General features: G+C 37.2%; 1 protein-coding gene across 2 annotated transcripts in view; it reads left to right on the top strand.

Moving 5' to 3' along the window:
* The window catches only part of LOC115222568 (OCIA domain-containing protein 1), a 37,883-nt gene extending 31,824 nt beyond the window's left edge, over positions 1–6,059 (top strand). Inside the window, exons 6-8 of one of the 2 annotated variants that reach the window (XM_036511740.1) lie at positions 1,471–1,622; positions 4,327–4,515; positions 5,816–6,059. In XM_036511740.1, the coding sequence (XP_036367633.1) occupies positions 1,471–1,622; positions 4,327–4,515; positions 5,816–5,865 (391 nt within the window). In that variant the 3' untranslated portion in view covers positions 5,866–6,059. Of the gene's footprint in view, positions 1–1,470; positions 1,623–4,326; positions 4,522–5,815 lie in introns of both variants that reach the window. The other variant, XM_029792845.2, reaches the window with a different exon arrangement.
* The last annotated feature ends 14,772 nt before the right edge of the window (positions 6,060–20,831 follow it).

The raw sequence follows: 20,831 nt of genomic DNA, 5'->3' as shown, positions 1-20,831 counted from the left end.
CTCAGAAGTTTGCTTTGTAAATGTACAGCTCACACACTGTGTCGCATTTTTTAGCAATATTCTTCTAGTCCTGTCGACTGATTCCTTGTATGTTGAATTTGGCAGGCATAAACTGGGAAATACAGATGTAAAATAAATTAAAGAATTGGCAAATTCGTTAGAGCATTGGATTGAATGTCTTTGTTTATTTGTTTTGGCTATTTATGTTTGAGTTCAAATCCCACCAATGTTAACTTTCCCTCTCAGCCTTCTGGGAACAACAAAATAGTACTATTCAAGCACTGAGGTCAATTTAATCAGCCATTCCTTTCCAATAATTTTTGGCTTTATGCTTTGCTAGAAATTATTAGTTTTTGTTTTGATTGCTTGTTATTTTTTTATTTTTTCAAAAATAATGTTTCTCAGTTTATTTATTTACAATATTCCATTTAAAATTTTATCTGAAGATAAACTATCTCTCTTACCAGGTACTGCATTCATAAACATGAACTGTACAATATCTTTGTCTTAGATGCTTATACAAGGAATTTGTCTTATATCTCATTATATGTTGGCTAATTGAGATATTCAGTAAACAAAAATATGCAGTGTAGAAATGTTGACTGGATATATAGATATGGTGTGTAGATGTTTAACAGGATATATAGACATAAGGTCTAAGCAAAACCCCACTCTGGACTATGTGAATGAGAGGAAACCATCTAAGAATTTCTGAATGGCATAGGATATGGCATTGGGTTGTAGTAAAATGAACTTTTATGAGGTTTTCAATATTGTTTTTTGTTTTCGTTTTTTAAAGATACAGTATGATGTTCTTTTTATTATATTCATTTTTTGTGATTAGAGTTATTAGAGTTTTGTGATTAGATTAATTAAATAATATTTTACAGCTTAGAGAAGTGTTCATAAACTACAAATTATAAGAACAAAAAAAATTATCATTTAAAAATTGATTCGTGTTTTGTCTTCGGGGGTGCAGGTGGGGGTTCTGAAATCTGGAAAAAATTCCACAGTAAACTACCCTGGTGCACAGTGTGCAGATTCAAGCAATAAAAATGATGAATACATTTTGGTGGTAGAGTGAATGTAAAATTGTAAATTTCTATGTCTATTCTAATTTTGGAAAAAAGTTAAACATTGACTCCATTTTTGTCCTACACTCTTATAGACCCTGTGGTTATTGAAGAGATGGATAGAAACGGTGTGTAGATACTGACTAGATAGATGGACATATTGAATATAGATGCAAGCAGGATATATCTTACATATGTTTTTTCTGAACAGATATTTAACTTGATACACACCCACCTACATTCTAAAATCACAATACATATTGATCAGCCACATATCTTGTGAGTCTCTGAATTTACAAAATTAGCTAAGATAATTAAAAAGAAGTGGAGAAAGATATTTTGCTAATGCCTTTTCAGGTTCTGAAATTTGCTTTTTTTGTTTGTTTTTTTTATATAGTCAACCAACAACAGAATTTGTTCCCGAAGTTCCTATGGATACTACGCTGACGACAAGCGATACAAAGATTTTTGAAGATTCTAATGTCTTTCAGTCAAAGGCCGAACCAAAAGAACCACTTCCCACCTTTTCATTAGGTGACCAGTCTCAGGGTAAAATATATTGTTACTTTTTAATTTTACATTTTTTTTGGAGGAGGAGTGAGCCGGCAGTGGGAAGGTACCAATTTTTAAAATCGTTTTCCTCATTGGACATTATAAGAAAATTATTATGCTAGATACAAAAAAGTCTACAACAATAGATTATAGCTTTCTGGATGAACAAAAAGCGACTCTAGATTGGTGTGGGGTCAGTACTATGGAAGAATTCCAGGTGCATGAAAGCTTAGAGATGGAGGTATATCTGAGATGAGAGAAAAATACATCTTTAACTTTAAAAAGATCATATTGCTATGGTTTTACTTCCACCCCAATGCCATGTGGTTTTAGAAAATTCTTCAGTAGAGGATATGGAGTTACTCACTTCAACTTCATATAATTATTCAACCTGTTAGAAATTCTGCACATTACCCCCTACTATTTTAAATATATATATGTAGATAATAGGTCATATATAATGTATATATTTTTTTTGTTTCTTTTACTTGTTTCAGTCATTTGATTGCAGCCATGCTGGAGCACTAACCTAAAGTGTTTTAATCCAAGAAATTGGCTCCAGGACTTATTCTTTTTAAGCCTAGTGTTTATTTTATCAGTTTCTTTTGTTGAACCATTAAGTTAAAAGGACATAAACACATCAACACTGATTGTCAAGCAATGGTGGGGACAAACACACACACACATAAATACATACATACATATTTCAGTTTCCATCTACCAAATCCACTCACAAGACTTTGGTTGACCTGAGGCTATAGTAGAAGATGCTTTCCCAAGGTGCTGTGCAGTGATATGTATATATATATATATGTATGTATGTATAAAAATGTCTTTTATCTTTTATCGGTCTCTTTTGCCAAACTGCTAAGAAACTGAAACATAAACACACCAACACCAATTGTCAAGTGGCGGTAGAGGACAAAGACATACACAAATAGACATATACATATATATATATATATATATAAAGTGTGCTTCTTTCAGTTTCTGTCTACCTTATCCACTCACAAAGCTTTGGTTAGTGTAAGGTTATAGTAGAAGACACTTGCCCAAGGTACCACACGGTGGGACTGAACCCAGAACCATATGGTTAGGAAGCAAGCTTCTTAACACACACACACACACACACACACACACACACACATACATACACATATATATAATAAAAAGCAACAAGAGAATGAGACCTCGATATTAGAGAAATAGAGTATTATTTTATATGTTAAAATTTAGAACAAACTGTAAAAGGTTGTCATTATAGTAATCAGAGTTTCGAACGTCAGAACAAAGAGCTACGATGCTTTCTCATCGACTATCTTTATATACACATTACATATACATCATCACCATCATCATCTTAACTCCCACTTTTCCATGCTTGCATGGCTGATAAAACTTGAGATAGATTTTCTGTGACCAGAAGGTTTTTCTGTTGCCATCCCTCACCTGTTTCCAAGCAAAGCAAAATATTTCTCCTTGTAACTTCAAGCATTGAACAATTCATTTGTACACAAATGACACTGAATGAGAACTTTTGTTTTGATCAACATGCAAACATCAAGGCAAGAAGACACAAATGTACACACACACACATGTGTGTATGCCATATAAGATCTGCAAATCTGATGGAGGCCTCAAAAGACATGTTAAGATCTACTAAGATTGAACTTAATGCAACTCTTGGTGGTCCAAAAGCAGATATGCAATTTATGTAAGTGTCTTTTTAAAAAATTGGTTTAAAAAGCCACATCAGATGCCATTATAGATCTAAGGTGTAAGTACAAGAAGTGGTCAGACTCTGCATAGGGAGTAGGCAACCACCATATATATATATATATATATATACACATGCACACACACACACACACACACACACACACACATTTATATATGACAAACTTCATACAGTTTCTGTCTGCCAATTTCATTCATAAATCAGCAGTTGCTGTGGAAGGTATTAGTTTGACAGTGTATCAAACCTTCAACAATGTGGTTCCTAAGCAATGTTCCTATCCACACAACCATACCTGCATCTTATATTTGTGTGTTTGTGCATACACACGTACTGTTATGGAGGCAAAGTGGCTGAATTCCCTTTCAAGTGATGAGTCTCTCAGAGGGAAGATGGCTGAGTTCCTTTCAAGCATTGGACCTCATGAAGGCTGAGTTTCTTTTGAGCTTTTGGCCTCATGGAGTCAATGACCAAGACCTTTGGCATTAAGTCATACTTCAGAAAAAGACCCATCAAGACAAGCAAAATCGTAGTCATGGCAGATACCTGTGTCACCTGTGCCGGTGAAACGTAAAAGCACCCATTACACTCTCAGAGTTGTTGGCATAAGGGAAGGCATCCAGTCTTAGAAAACCATACCAAATCAGACTGGAGTTTGGTGCGGCCTTCCAGTGTGCCAGCATGGACAACGGACGTTAAATGATGATGATGATGATGATGATATATATGTATGTGTGTGTGTTTATGTGGGTATGTCTATTTTTACTCTATAAAACTACTGTTGTTTATATTGTGTTCCTTTATGCCCTATAACTTAGCAGTTCAGCTGTTAAAGATCAATGAAACAAGCTGTGAGGTAATATGATTGATTTCAAGGTGGGTCCCCTGCATGGCTGTAGTCCAGTGGTCGAAACCAGTGAGAGAATAAAAAACAATCAAAATTACTTCATGGTTTTTCTCATTCAGATGCACAAAATCAGGAATACAAATCATATGAAGACCTCCGACGCCAGAATAGGAAGTCATATACAGAAGGCCAATATTCAAGATGGACAAAACAGACAAAACCTCCATCATCACCGCCACCTTCTGTTCCTGAGTCTAGACAAGAACAAGATAGTATACCTATTAGAGTACCAAGATCTTCATCAAATATGCCAGGTAATTATTATTATTTTTATTATTTCTTAATTGCTTAGTCAGAGGAAGAGGCTAACTGGTTGTGGATCTAACACTGCACTGTGATTGCCTCTGAATATGGTTTAAGGGGAAAGTCTCCCTTTTCTCTGACTGTTCTCTGCAGTGACTGCAGCCTTCACTTGTTTTGCCACCAGCCCTTGCCAGTGGAGTTTGGTAACAGATAACCAAGTAAGAAAGAAAGTAGCCAGCAAAGTCTTTATTTCTTTATTCCAAATTGCTACCCAACTTTATGAATTACAACAGAGTAAAAGAAGAGTAGTACTAATAATTTTATCCAATACCTCTGTGACAGGTGCAAAGAAAGTAGTTATCCTCAGACTGGAGACCTGATCCAAATACTTATAACAGGGTGGACCCTACTAGGATGAGATGTCAATGTAACAATGGGTATTGGATTAAGTCTTTCACTCTTGAACAAAAACAGCCTCTTTCTGTGAGCTTCCACATTTCGTCCATCTTCACATTCTGAGTTCTAATTCCCCCAGGTCATCTTTGCTTTTCATCCTTTCAGATTCAATAAAATAAGTACCAGTTGAGCACTCGCGTCAATGTGATCGATTTACCCTTCCCCTGAAATTGCTGGCTTTGTGCCAAAATTTTAAATTAATATTAGTCTGTAGAGAGAAGGTAGATAACTCAGCTTGCTTAAACTTCACATTGCTTAGAGTGGACAATGAGACTATTAGAAGCTCTAGTTTGTGAAGTCTAAGAGGCAACAATGGATAACAACAGATTATGAATTTGAGATCTAGACATAAAGGGGAGAAAGATGAAAATAATAAATAAAATTAAAACTTTATTGCTTTTTGTAATAAAAGTTGTAATAAATACTTTAATTCCTACATTTACATGATTTTCTTGTGAAAATTTTTTTAAAAAATTATACTTGTAAGGGTGCCTGAACTTTGCTTGCTTGGGGTACCATCAGACATAAGGGTTTGAGTCTGCTTTTAGTTATGTATTGTTGATGAATAGAAAAAAAAACACAGTGTTTGGTATGTGTTTTTTGATTTGTGTGGTACCAAGTTTATAGTGCTATTGAACAAAATCTACTGAAACAATACTAATATAATATTGGTATTTATTTTATATTCTAAAGAAAGATTAAAGTTTAACTTAGATTTTGTGTGTGTGTGTGCAATTCAGAATGTAATAAAGATAAATTTAAACACTATAAAACATCTTTTTAGTGCAATAATCTACCACTAACATCATTGTCACAACATTCTTAATTATTTATTTGTATTTGTTTTGCTTTCAGTTAAATCTAAAAACGAATATGGTGATGTATGGGAAGAAGAATAATTTCCTTTAATACAGTGAGCAAATTGTTTCTTTGCATTGCTAGATTAGTTGTGCTTGAATTTCAAGTTAAAGGGGTTTTCTGTAAAAGGATGGAAATAATTCCCCTCTTGGTTATTGGACTGACTGGAATTTGTTTTGGTATAATAAATACATAAATGAACAGTTTTGTTCATCATTCCATGTTACCTTTTTAACTTGGTAGTCTTTTTTATTTTATATTTTTTATTTTTCCCCAAAATATTTGTGAAGTTTTTTGTTGCTTCACACACACACATATTGAAGCAGAATCAGCTGTAATGTTAAGGTTTTTGACTATTGATCACATAGTTCTATGTTCAGATCTTGTCAGTTGATATCAGTGCTTGCTGTATTCTTTAACTAGATACCTAACTCTGGTTTCTCCAGTTTTCCTGACTGACAAATAATTACTTGTTTGCTACTGCATAGATGTCTGTTTAGTGGAAGAAGGTAGGAACAGCATCTACCGTTAAAGATATTTGCTTCCACAACTACACCACCTCACCTATGAGATCACAGTTAAATGGATGTAAAGTTACTATTTCTATCGAGTCAAGGAGCTACATAGAGGCATCCTAGATGACACAGAGTAAAAATTTTTTTCTCTGATAAAATGTAAAGAATGCATTGTAAGTGAGAGGTACCAACAGTCTCAACAAAACCAATATTGAATGAATTGGTTCACTCCTGCTACGTAGCACCTTGGGTGTCTTCTAGTATAGCTCCAGGCCAACCAAAACCTTGTGAGTGGATTTTGTAGATGAAACTGAAAGAAGCTTGTCTTATGTATGTGTGTGTTATGCTGTGTCTCTCACCCTCTGCTTGACAACTAGTGTTGGTTTATTTACATCCCCAAAAGACCAATAGAATAAATACCAGGCTTAAAAAATATAAGTATTGGGATTGATTTGTTTGACTAAACCTTCTAAGGTAGTTTCCCAGTATGGTTGCAGTCCAATGATTGAAACAAATCATTGAAAAGAAGATAAAAAGGTATACAAATCATTTATAAGCGTGTGGTAAGATGCTTGCTTCCCAATCACATGGTTCCGGGTTCAGATTGTTTGATGCCTGTGTGCTATGCTGCATGATAGTGAAACATGGGCCATGACAGCCGAGGACATGCATAGACTTGAAAGAAAATGAAACTAGTATGCTTCGCTAGATGTGCATGTTCAACAGAATCTAAGCATCTTGAGAGAAAAGTTAGGCATAAGAGGAATCAGATGTGGTGTGCAAGAGAGATGACTGCACTGGTATGTGATGTGTATGGATGAAGACAGCTGTGTAAAGAAGTGCCAATCTCTAACTGTGGAGGAAACCTGTAGTAGAGATAGACCCAGGAAAATATGGGACAAGGTGGTGAAGCATGACCTTCAAAATTTGAGCCTCACTGAGACAATGACTGGTGACCAAGACCTTTGGTGATGTGCTGTGCTTGAGAGGACCCATCAAGCCAAGTGCACCAGTGCTGGTGGCACATAGAGAACATCTTTTGAACATTGGGCCTCATGGAGACAAAGTGGCTGAGTTCCTTTCAAGCATTGGGTCTCACGGAGGTAAAGTGGCTGAGTTACTTTCAAGTGTTGGGCCTCACAGAGGCAATAACCGAGACCTTTGGCATTATGTTGTGGCAGATACTTGTGTCGAGCAAATTGGTATGTAAACGCACCATGGTGTCATGCAAATGGCACCCATGTCGGTAGCATGTAAAAGCACCCATTACACTCTTAGAGTGGTTGGCATTAGGAAGGGCACCCAGCTGTAGAAAACCATACCAAATCAGACTGGAGTCTGGTGCACCCTTCCAGCATGCCAGCCAACGTCCAACACATGTCGGCATGGACAACAGATGTTCAATGATGATGATACATACATACATATATGTATGGAGTACTTTTTTTATTGAATTTTCTATCACAGATCAGTACATTTTATATATATATATATATGCTAGGCTTCTTACAGTTTCCATCTACCAAATCCACTCATAAAGCTTTGATCAGCCTGGGGCTTTTATGAGAAGACATTTGCCCAAAGTGCCATGCAGTGGGATTGAACCATGTAGTTTAAAGCAAGCTTCTTACCGCACAGCCACACAAGCACCATTAGGTCACAAACTGCAATTTTTTTTTTTATTAGTAATTTATCATATACATGAGGAACAGTGAGAATAAGAAACATGATATACATATTCATTAATATGTTCTGTTAAATTAAAATGTGAATTTGCTGACTGTTGTTGTATTTTATCTTTGGAGAACACTTTCCTTTTTCAGACGAATGTGTGTTCAGAACAGATTTGATTCATTAGTGTTAATAGGACTTTTATGATACCACAATGTTTCAACCTAGTTTTTTTTTTTTTTTTTTTTTTGTCACTTCAGTCAGAGCTACCTCTAAATCAATGAATCTAAGCAAGAATTACAGCTTGTGTTTATAGAAATCAGCAAACAAATTATTTTCTAATCCATACTAATGCCTGCCTAACTGAAAGGCTCAGGTTTTGCTGTGTGGTAAGAACCTTGCTTCCAGCTACATATTTTAGGGTTCAGTCCCACTGCATTCGTGTGTGTGGTCTTTGTTTACAACCCAATAACTTAGTGGTTTGGCAAAGGTAACTGATAGAATAGGTTCCAGACTTTAAAATTTTCTTGCCTGTCCAATGAAATAATTTCCATTTTCCAAATTGCAATGATATTACAGAAATAATTTAACAGTAGTAGTGATTTATCTCATTTTTCTTATAATATTTAAGATTTTATGCTAATAAAAATTAATTTTACTTTTTCATTGTTGACAAGGCTGTTACACTTCGCTATCTACACAAGTCTAAGAATTTTACTTACCTCCTTAGGACATTTTTGTTCAAAAAGGGTGAGTCTCACGAGCCTGGTGAATATTAAACCACCAGTAGAAGTCTTTCAATTTTAATCCCCATATATAGGCCATCATGACCTAATTGTTTTAGTAGCCGGGGAAAGACATGTTTCTTAAATAATAAGTCAGCTCATCTCAAAATACATATTCAAAGAGTGTTAAACGTATCATTAGCTCAATGACTATTACTATTTTTATCATTTTATCAAATATTAGTAAACAGCTGCAGTTCTGATCCAGTCTTATTAGACCTCACCATATTTGATAGATAACTCATTGATTAAAGTACTACAAAAATACTACATCAGTAGGTGAGAAAAATTAGCTATTTAAAAATTAAAATAATGCAACCTAGGTTGAATACTCAGGGACGCCATTTGCAAGAAAAACCATCAACTAAGTTATAGTGAGCATTTAATACCTACTTCAAAATAATTACTCAGTGAGGAAGATAACAGTAGCTCAATGACTAGTATTCATCATCTTCAGCAATTCAAAGTCCACTTTTCCATGCATGCATGGGTTAGACAGAATTCATTGAGGTAAATGTTCTGGTGGTGGATGCTGTTCCTATTATGAACCTTCAAGCAAGGAAATATTTCCCCATGGCTAAGATATGTTCTTCATGAAAGATGTGACACAAATGACACCACTTGTATGATTTCGATGCTCATTTATAACTATCTTATGGTGTCAGGATTAGGGGACACACACACACACACATATATATATATATTTAATAGGGAAGGCTAGTTTATGGGATTACCACGGGTTTCCCGTCCATACAGCTAAACCCTTTATGGACAGGAAGCCCACAGCAATCCCATAAACTGGCTCTGCCCATTTAAATATAATCTGCTCTATGTCTTAGAGTGTGCTTCTTCTCCGGATTTATGTTTTCATCATCATCATCATCATTTAACGTCCGCTTTCCATGCTAGCATGGGTTGGACGGTTCAACTGGGGTCTGGGGAGCCCGAAGGCTGCACCAGGCCAGTCAGATCTGGCAGTGTTTCTACAGCTGGATGCCCTTCCTAACGCCAACCACTCCGAGAGTGTAGTGGGTGATTTTATGTGCCACCAACACAGGTGCCAGACGAGGCTGGCGAACGGCCACGCTCGGATGGTGTTTTTTATGTGCCACCGACACAGGTGCCAGACGAGGCTGGCAGACGGCCACGCTCAGATGGTGTTTTTATGTGCCACCGACACAGGTGCCAGATGAGGCTGGCGAACGGCCACAATCAGATGGTGTTTGTTACGTGCCCACAGCACGGAGGCCAGTCGATGCGGTACTGGCCATACAAACATATATATATATATATATATGTATTATTAAAAACATGTGATGGAGGAAGTTCAGAGAGCAACTACCTCTGTTGGCAACAAAAGGACTCTCTCTGTGAAAGGTAGATTGTATGATGCTTGTGTGAGAAGAGCTATATTTCATGGTAGTGAGACATGGGCTCTGAATGCAGAGGATATGTGTAGACTGGAGAAGAATGAAAGCTGTATGCTCTGTTGGATTTGCAACATCAGTGTGTATGACTGACAAAGCACAACTGTGTTGAGAGAAAAGTTAGGTATAAGAGGAATTAAATGCGGTATGCAGAAGAGAAGAATGTGTTGGTTTGGACGTGATGGTTTTGCTAAAGAGTTGTATACAAAAGTGCCTGTCATTAAAAGTTGACAGTACTTGTGGAAGACATGAGATGAAATGGTAAGGACCAATCTTAGGATGTTAGGGCTCACAGAGGAAATGACAATGGACTGAGATGTTTAGCGATATGAGGTTCTAGAGAAGACCCACCCACGTCAACAAAACTGAGTGCTAGAAGCATTGTGTCTCACCCACATGTAACATACTTTACCCCAAGAAACTGGACAACACCTCTTCTAAACTGCATCATTCTCTTCCTCACATTTCCTCTTCATAAAATATGATTGTCTTCCAGTCCCCTTTCCTTCCCTCACTGACCTGCTCACTGTATTGCTGCTTTCCCTCACCCCATTTTTATACCCAAGTCTTCACCAGTCACTGCAGTCCCCACTCCCTACTTGCACCTTCTTGGCAATGCCTGACCGCGTATATTATGAACTCCATACCTGTCTCTTCCTTACTCTACCATTACATTTATGCTCTGATCCTTGTTACTTGTGAGTATACCCTGGCACTTCACCACCATCTCTCTCCTGCTCTCTCTCTCTCTCTCCCTCCCTCTCTCTCTCTCTCTCTTTCTCTTCCCTCTGGCTGGGTAGCCATATATCTCCTCTACAGCAGCAAACCTGTTTCTGACCTCATACTTGATCACTCTCTCTCTCCTTTTTGCTTTTCCCACTGACTAGGTAACCAAGTATCTCCTTACATCAGCATATCTGTTTCTGTCCTCTTTCTTGTATCTCTCTCTCCCTCTCTCTCTCCTCTCTCTCTCTCTCCTCTCTCTCTCTCTCTCTCTCTCTCTCTCTCTCTCTCTCTCTCTCTCTCTCTCTTTCACACCTCCTCTATAGCAAGAGACCTGTTTCTGCCACTTTATTTCTCTGTCATGCTCTAACTTTCCATCATTTGACACTGGATCACTCCCAATGACCCCTCCAGTATACCAAGACACTTGTTTTTGCCTCTCTGTCTCTGTGTCAGACCCTAACTTTTCATCATCTGACACAAGTTCCTCTCTTCAAATGCCCTTGCCTTAAAATTCCTTATCTTGCAAGTTTCTTGATGATCCTGCCTGTGCTGGTGCCATGTAAAAAACGTCCAATCCACACTGTAAAGTGGTTGGCATTTTGGAAAGGCATTCGGTTGTAAAAATCAAGCCAAAATTAACCTTGCCTGTGCTAGTGCCATGTAAAAAGCACTGAGTGTATTGGGAGAAGGTTGAGACTGGGAACCTGTCGTTGCAATCATGATGGAGTATGCAGGTACGATAGGATGTACTTCCTTTCATGTGAGCAAGGATATTCAGGTAAATATCTGGATGTTGGGCACTCTTTAAAATTGCTCTCTTCTCAACCAGGCACAACATGCACTTCCTATTGCTATTGAAATATACTTTATTTAAAGCAGCAGAAAATTCAACAAAACCTGTTACTCTGAGTTTCCCGTTGCCGTTCATCGGACAGTTTTTGCTAGAATCTGCACAAGTCTTTTTTCCGCCTTGTTTCACATTTATGTGTTTACTCCGGTATATATATATATATATATATATAGCAATAAGAAAATGGAGGAGATCAATAGGTGGTTCATCAACTTTTAGACATTATATTATATTAACCTATTTATTTACTAAACTGATAATTACAATAATATACATACATATAACATTATTCTTTACATATAATAATAAGATATAAAATATAGTAATATATAAGAATACCAGTAATTATTATTAAAAACATGAATATAAATTGGGAAAATAACTTACAGCTGTTTCAGCCAATAGATAAAATACCTCATTCTACCTTTATTACTCAAGTGGATTGAAGTAATAGGTAGATGAACATGAGGTACTTGTATATATCTATAGGCTTTGTCGGGACATAGTGGGTAACTGGAAATTCCTATGGGACAGCTTACTGAGTGCTACAGACCAAATCTTCAGCTTGTGCAAAGTCCCTTCCAAACCTAGAGTAATGTGATAGTGGAATAATATAGTAGACAAGGCCATTAGAGCAAAGAAACAGGCCTGGAAACCCTGGAAGAGTGGGAGTATCAGGGAACTTGTACCAGATAGCCAGAAGGGAGACTGGGAGACAGGTATACATAGCCAAGGGAGAAGCAGATAAGAAGTTTGCCAATGTTCAGTGACAAGAGGTCCAAAGAATTGAAGTATTTCAGATTGCAAGACAGTGTGTGAGAGAAAATTGTGATGTCACAGGAGAGAAATGTGTCTGCATGGTTGATGGTGCACTTGCTTTTAATGGTTCTGCAAAGAAAGAGGCTTGGAGAAGCCATTATAAAGGGCTGCTGTATGTGGAAAATGTTGACCCAGTAGAAGGTCCAGCTACTCAAATAGACAGTACCCTGGTAGATAAAGCAATTAAGGATATGAAGTCAGGAAAAGCCCCCAGCCCATCAGGAATCACTGCTGAGATGCTTAAAATATCCTGAGGTGTGGGTCATGGCCTAGTCACCCGTATTGTAAACTAGGTGGTTCACAAAGGAGTCATACCCAATGACTGGTGTAATATATAAGAATACCAGTAATTATTATAAAAAACATGAATATAAATTGGGAAAAATAACTTACAGCTGTTTCAGCCAATAGATAAAATACCTCATTCTACCTTTATTATTCAAGTGGATTGAAGTAATAGGTAGATGAACATGAGGTACTTGTATATATCTATAGGCTTCTATATAGCACTACAGTCAACTGCTACAAAGGTAAAGGTGATGCTTTAGATAGAAATAACTGCAGGGGTATCAAACTGCTGGATCAGGTGATGAATGTCACAGAGAGGGTCATAGCCCAACTAATTAGGGAGAGAGTCTGCTTAGATGGGATGCAGTTCAGTTTTATGCTAGGTAGAAGCACCACTGATGCTATATTCCTGGTATGGCAACTGCAGGGGAAATACCTAGCCAAAGATAAACCCTTATACTTGGCTTTTGTTGACTTGTAGAAAGCCTTTGACAGGGTCTCCCAATCTCTTATCTGGTGTGTGATGTACAAACTGGGGATTGACGAATGGCTAATAAGAGTTTTACAGGGGTACCGTTAGTAAGGTAAGGGTCAGCAATGAGCATTGTGAAGAATTCCAGGTAGAAGTAGGGGTTCACCAAGGATCAGTCCTCGGCCCCCCCCCCTCTTATTCATTATAGTCCTCCAGGCAATAACAGAGGAATTCAAGACAGGTTGCCCCTGGGAGCTCCTCTATGCTGATGACCTTGCTCTCATAGTAGAATCACTACCAGAACTAGAGTAGAAACTTCAGGTATGGAAACAAGGTTTAAAATTGAAGGGCCTTGGAGTCAATGTTGCAAAAACCAAAGTCCTATTAAGTAGGAAGGCAAACAAATCCCAAACCCCTTCAGGTAGATGGCCCTGCTCAATCTGTAGAAATGGTGTAGGTAGAAACTCTATAAGATGTATCCAGTGTAAGCTATGGACATGAGATGCAGCAACACCAAAGGAAGGTTAACCAGGAAGAGAGCTTTCATGTGCGGCGGATGCACAGAGGCAATAAACACCACAGATGCTCAGAAAACTGATTCCATCACATGCCATGGGAGAAACTAGAAGTAGTTGATAGCTTTCACTACCTAAGTGACCAAGTCTGTAGTGTGGGGGGCTGATGCTCGGAGAGCATTGCCACTAGAATAAGAATAGCCTGGGCAAAGTTCAGAAAGCTCCTACCTCTCCTGGTGACAAAGAGCCTCTCGCCCAGAGTGAAAGGTAGATTGTATGATGCATGTGTGCAAACTGCCATGCTACACAGCAGTGAAACATGCGCCCTGACTGCTGAAGACATGCGTAGGCTTGAAAGAAATGAAGCTAGTATGATCCGCTGGATGTGTAATGTCTGTGCACACACAACAGAGTGTAAGCACCCTGTGAGAAATCTTGGACATAAGTAGCATCAGATGTGGTGTGCAAGAGATGCAACTGAGCGGGTATGATCATGTGCTGCATACGGATGAAGAGAGCTCTGTGAAGAAGTGTCACTCTCTAACAGTGGAAGGAACCTGTGGTAGAGGAAGACATGGGATGAGATGGTGAAGCATGACCTTCGAATGTTGGGCCTCACAGAGGCAATAACAAAAGACTGTGACCTCTGGAGATACACTGTGATTAAAAAGAACTGGCAAGTAAAGTGAGATCACAGCCATAGCCTACACCATTGTCGCATAACCAGCCCATTAAAAAGTACCTTTGAATCATCAGGCGACATTCCATGCTTCAGGAGACATATTGAGTCAAGTAAAATCAAAAATCAAAATCAAATCAAATCACAATCAAATGGAAATTGTAGTTTTGGCTGATGCCAGTGCTGCCTGACTAGCATGCAATAAGCACCATGCATGCATGGGTCATTGCCAGTGCCACCTGACTAGCTCCCTAGCCAGTGGCACATAAAAAGCACCCACTACACTCTTGGGGTGGTTGGCGTTAGGAAGGACATTCAGCTGTAGAAACACTGCCAGATCAGATTGGAGCCTAGTGTGGCCTCCTGACTTGCCAGACCCTACTCAAACTGTCCAACCCATCCCAGCATATAGCATATGGAAAACGGACGTTAAATGATGATAATGTATATATATAAGTTAAAATTTAAGGTGAAAAGGCACATGTGTAGATAAAGATTATTTAATCTATTTTAATATGTGCTGAGTCGACCAGTATCGCTTTGCTAATCATGACTCAGTGTCATGAAATCATTATAAGCTTTTGATTTAATCTTGCGTAGAAGCAGGTATGATCTAGTTTTGTGGTTATACAGGAGAGTATAGCTCAAATCAGTGAATATAATGTATTTAGCTAAAGGGATAATCAGTGGATATAATAGTTCTTAGCTAAGGGGAGGTAAATCTTTTTTCTGGTTGGTTTTTCATTTGTGAATTCCATTATATATTCATGTTAAGTTCTGGTTTATATTTTTCAATAAATGTGACCTCTTTATTTAGTTGTTGCTTAGTTGTGTTTTTTTCCATGCATTGGTATAGTGGAAATATTGTAAATTATGGTTGGCATTCCTTAGCACATTTGTCTATGTGACCATTGAGTGGTATTTAATGGTATTGGGCTTGGTAGATTTGTTGTCTGTGTAGTGTAGCTACATCTTAGGGACATTCCTGTTGAACCTATATAGTTCCTACTGCAGCCAGAAAATGAGATTTTCAGAGGTGCAAGTGAAGTCAGTTTTAATTTTAAATTTTTATCCTTGCTTAAAATGGAATTCTGAGCCTTCCATTATGTTGGGACATGTTCCACAGTTCGGTCATCCACATTTTTTAACTCTTACTCACAATATTTTTTAGTATAGTTTTGCATTTGTGAGTATCTGTTTTAGTGGTTTGGGTTGTTTGTTGCTTTTAATAATTTTATGGGTGCGTAGAATTTCATACAGCTTAAGGTCCTTATGTAGTATGGGAAGGTTTTGGATAATATTGATACATATATATATATATATATACACACACACACACACACACACACACATATGGAAACTCAAAGATCCATCAAACAGTCAGAGGTTTAGAAGCATTCTGATTAAAACATTTGATGAGAAAGTAGAGGAGGTTGTAACATATAATGTAGTGGACAGCTGTAAGTTCTTATGAGACAACCTTGGTACTTTTTCTATTTAGTCTGTTGTATATTTTAATGTTGCCTTGTGGATATATTTTTTTAATACATCAACAGTCAGTTCCAGTATATGGCACCTTGGCTAAGTGTCTTTTACTATAGTTCTGGGCTAACCAATGCCTTGTGATTGAATATGGCAAATGGAAACTGTGTGGAAGCTCATCATATATGCACGTGTGTGTGTGTGTGTGTGTGTTTATATAAGTGTGCCTTTCTGTCTGTGTTTGTCACACATCCTATCACTTGACAACTGGTGTTAGTTTCCTTACATCTCTGTGACTTCATTGTTCAGCAAAAGAGACAGAGAGAATAAGTATCAGGCTTGACCAAAAAAAAAAAAAAACTCCTGAGGTTGATTTGTTTGAGTAAAGTCCTTGAAGGCAGTGCTCCAACATGGTCACAGTCCTATGACAGAAACAAATAAAAGGTAAATTGTAAATTAATTGTGTTAAATATATGAACTGCAGTGAATGTGTCCTTATGCTCACTCAATCTGTTTGAAACAGCAGTCAAATCTTCTTCAAATCATACCCTGCCATCTTAACAATAGTGTTTTGGGTTGTATGGGTCTGGGCTGAAATGAATAGATTATATTCTTAAGTTCATGGCTATAATAATGTTGGTTTTGTTTTTTTACTTTGTTTATACACAGGTTGGTTTTTATGAAACAGACCTATGACATGAAGCATTCCAACCATGTCCAACTCATCTCTTTGCAGAACTACATTAACTAATATGTACTTCCATTTTTAAGATTGTAAGATGTGATTTGAGGAAGATTTGGATGTTATTTCTAGTAGGTAGAGCAACAAACAAGACTTTCATCATATGTCTGTTTTCAGAATGAATGTTGTTGTTGTGCTCTGAATGTGCCTGGACTGTACAGTTAAGATGGTGTTGTAGTAGCATTGTGAAATATTGGAGATATGTTTGTACGGGTTAGGTATCTTGTGATAAAGCGAGTCCTAAATGTATTCCATTTAAAAGAGACATACCTATCAACAACAATTCTTGATATGCTACCAGACGATAGTGCAAGGGACATAACTGTTTTTATAACTCAAGTTGACATTTCCTGCTGTTCAACTGTTACTATTTGTCTGTATACACACATCATACATTATTATTATTTATAGTTTACATTGAAAATATTAAACCTATTTGTTTCATTTTAATCCAAATAATTTCAGTTTTCAATTTACATTAGTTATTAATTATAAAACTCTTTATTATTATTATTATTATTAAGGCAGTGAACAGGCAGAACTAGCAGAATCAGCACAGTGGACAAAATGCTTGGTGGCACTTCTACCAACTCATTTATTGAGGATCAATAAAATGTCAGTCAAGTACTGGGGTTGATATAATAAAGCTTCCTCTCAACCACCTCTTCAAATTTGCCGGTTTTTGTACCAAAAGTTAGAAAGAATTATGAAAGTCATGCTATAAATCAAAAAAAAGAAAATTTTAAATTATAATTTATTAAAAATAGAATTTACAGATTATACAAAATATTTTAACAATTTTTAAATACAATACTTAATAATATTTAATTATAAAAATATAATAGCATTTTTTAAAAATATAGAACGGCTGTGAGAGTCCATCAGAATAAATTAGGAATCAAAGAAGTCCATAGGGAAAGAAATGGTTGAGAATAATGATGGGTTTAGCAAAATACCTTTATCATCATTAAGCTGGTATTTGGAACATAAATCGACAAGAAATTCTGAAGTAAGATGGTTTATTTTAGATCATTTTAAAATAGGAGGTGAGGTGAGCTGGTATCAAAAGGGTTACAGCTGCAATCGTGAACTAATACAAATCATAGAAATTCATGTTTTCATTGAACTTTTGAATTTGGATAGTGTCTATTCATACAATTCATTGAGTGGTTTTATATAAAGATTTAAAATAGCTTGAAAAATGTTTTTCAAATGTTGCAACATTTTATATAATGTTTACAAGATTAGGTCTAAAATGTAGTAACAAAAATTCTAGTTTGTTAGGATTAATGTCAGGAATAATGGTCATTAAGAATGTCAGGTCTAATTACCCTGTCCATTTTGACTGAGTGATTAATATCTTAAATTAACTAACTTGAGATAAGCAAAGTTTCAATCAATTTAAAAGAGACATATATATAATATATTATTAGTTAATTAATCATATGGTATAAACTTGTAGCACATTCACTCTCTCTGAGGTCATTGGGCATTTGATTAATGAGAGAGATGTAAGATATGAGTTAATACAGCATAAAAAGTATTAGATTGTGTATTTGTTCCTTTTTGTATCTGATATTTGTTGTTGGTCTTCTATAATAATGAAGTTGTATCCCTTAATTTGTTGCTCTTGTATACACATACCAAGAAGAAATCTTGTGGAATAGATGTTATTTTAATGAGAGAGCGGCTAACCGGCTTCCATGCCAGTGGCACTTAAAAGACACCGTTCGAGCGTGATCGTTACCAGCATCGCCTTACTGGCACATGTGCCGGCGGCATGTGTAAAAGATTCGAGTGAGGTTATTGCCAGAACCGCCTGACTGGCCCCGTACCGGTGGCACGTAAAAGCACCCACTACACTCTTGGAGTGGTTGGCGTTAGGAAGGGCATCCAGCTGTAGAAACACTGCCAGATCAAGATTGAAGCCTGGTGCAGCCATCTGGTTTGCCAGCCCTCAGTCATTCATCCAACCCATGCTAGCATGGAAAGCGGATGTTAAACGATGATGATGACGATGATTTTGTAATCACCTGAGGAGACACTTGTACACTGACGGATACACCTTAACCAGATATTCAGTATCCCTCTCATGAGGAATAGATGATAGAGGAGTCAAAACAACTGTAGTGTTCAATAAAAATTCTTGTATCTTCCATCTTTCTCATTAATCAAATATATATCATCATCATTTAACGTCCACCTTCCATGTTGGCATGGGTTGGACAGTTTGACGGGAACCAGCCAGGTAGAAGACATTGTTTAGTAGCCCAACATTGCTGTTATAGTACCAAACGTTGATGTAAGGGCCATAAATGTTTTTATAGATAAGCAGATTTCATCATAACAAGGGATATTGTAGTAAAAATGTTGTAGAATGATGCAGATATATCTGGACTGAAATGAAGATGTGTTAAGACTGAGTAGCAGGGATAATGCAGTATGTTTCTGGAGTGTTGTAGATTTATCTCAGCTAAATAGAAGTGATAGTGTCGTATATATGTTATGGCTTGGGTATAAGGAGTCTTGTGGCAGTACATTTGTAGTATAGGTTTGTAGATGTGTCCGAACTGAGTGGTAAAGATAGTGTTATAGTAGTATTATGGTATGTTGTAAATGTTAAAATGGATTGATAGATAGCATACTGTTGTATTTTGACTGGCTAGTAGTGATGGTGTTATAGCATGTTCTGGGTTGCTTTATTGTTGTCTGTTCTTCAAATTGGGTAGTTTGGTTGCTGTCATGTAGCCCTAAGCTAATCCTGACCAAGCAGTCCTATAACTTGTAGGTATTTTACCAAACCTGTAGGTACACTTCTCAGCTCTCCATTCTTGGTTATACTGTGCCTCTGTCAAACTGAGGATTACACATCATTTCTAACATGCTATGATGAACTACCCACAACAAGGCCCAGTCCTTGTATGCCGCAGTGACCTTGGGAACTATGCTAGCAGAATGTAAGCTCCTGATAGAGTCTCCTGTGCTGGACAGGTCAAAGGATGGACACCAGGTTTATAAAGACCACCTGTTCCTAACACCAGAGCTAACACCCCCACCTAGAGAAAAGCAGAGTTATAAAAGCATCGATGACAATTCAAAACCAACAAGATATGGGAGAGGAAGACTGCAATTGAGAAGAGTGGAGAATAGTTGTTGATGGTCTATACTCCATAGGGGGTGAAGGGTAAGTAAGTAATGACAAACCATATAGGATGCTGTATATCAGTTTGGACATGGTATAACTGTGTTGATTCTGATGGTGGTCACAGCAATAGCATTACATATCCCAGTAGTGTTCAAGTCTAACAAAGATAGTAATGTTGCAGCTGTTTAGTGTTTAGGTCTAGTGAAGGTTGTAATGTTGCAACTATGTGCACTTTTTACATTTGTCTAAGACACCTGGGAGAGAAAATATTTTTAAAATATTGTAATTGCATTCTAAAGATATTCCAGAGTGTTGTATATGTATTCTTTTCTTTTATTCTTTTACTTGTTTCAGTCATTTGACTGCAGCCATGCTGGAGCACTGTCTTTAGTTGAGCAATTCGATCCCAAGACTTATTCTTTGTAAGCCTAGTACTTATTCTATCGGTCTCTTTTGTCGAACTGCCACATTATGGGAATGTAAACACACCAACATCACTTGTCAAGTGATGTTGGGAGGACAAACACAGATACACACGCATATATATATATGTGTGTGTGTGTATATATATACACACACAATGGGTTTCTTTCAGTTTCTGTCTATCAAATCTACTCACAAGGCTATAGTAGAAGACACTTGCCCAAGGTGCTATGCAGTGGGACTGAAACCAAAACCATGTGGTTGGTAAGCCAAGCTACTTACCACACAGCCACGCCTGTATTTGAGTGTTTGGAAATTTTTTTTTATGCAATGTTAGAGACTGTGAGGGTTGACACAGCATATTTTGTTCTATAGTTTCTTGTCTTTCTTTTTAGTTCAATACCAAGTTCTATTTCGATTATGTGTGATGATGGAGGTTGTGACCTGTGTCTGAAGCTATTCTTGGTT

This window comes from Octopus sinensis, linkage group LG20 (genome assembly GCF_006345805.1).
Source record: "Octopus sinensis linkage group LG20, ASM634580v1, whole genome shotgun sequence".
In the NCBI taxonomy this organism is placed as follows: Eukaryota; Metazoa; Mollusca; class Cephalopoda; order Octopoda; family Octopodidae; genus Octopus; species Octopus sinensis.
Note: the sequence above shows the minus strand (reverse complement) of the source record. Positions and strands in the feature narration are given on the sequence as shown.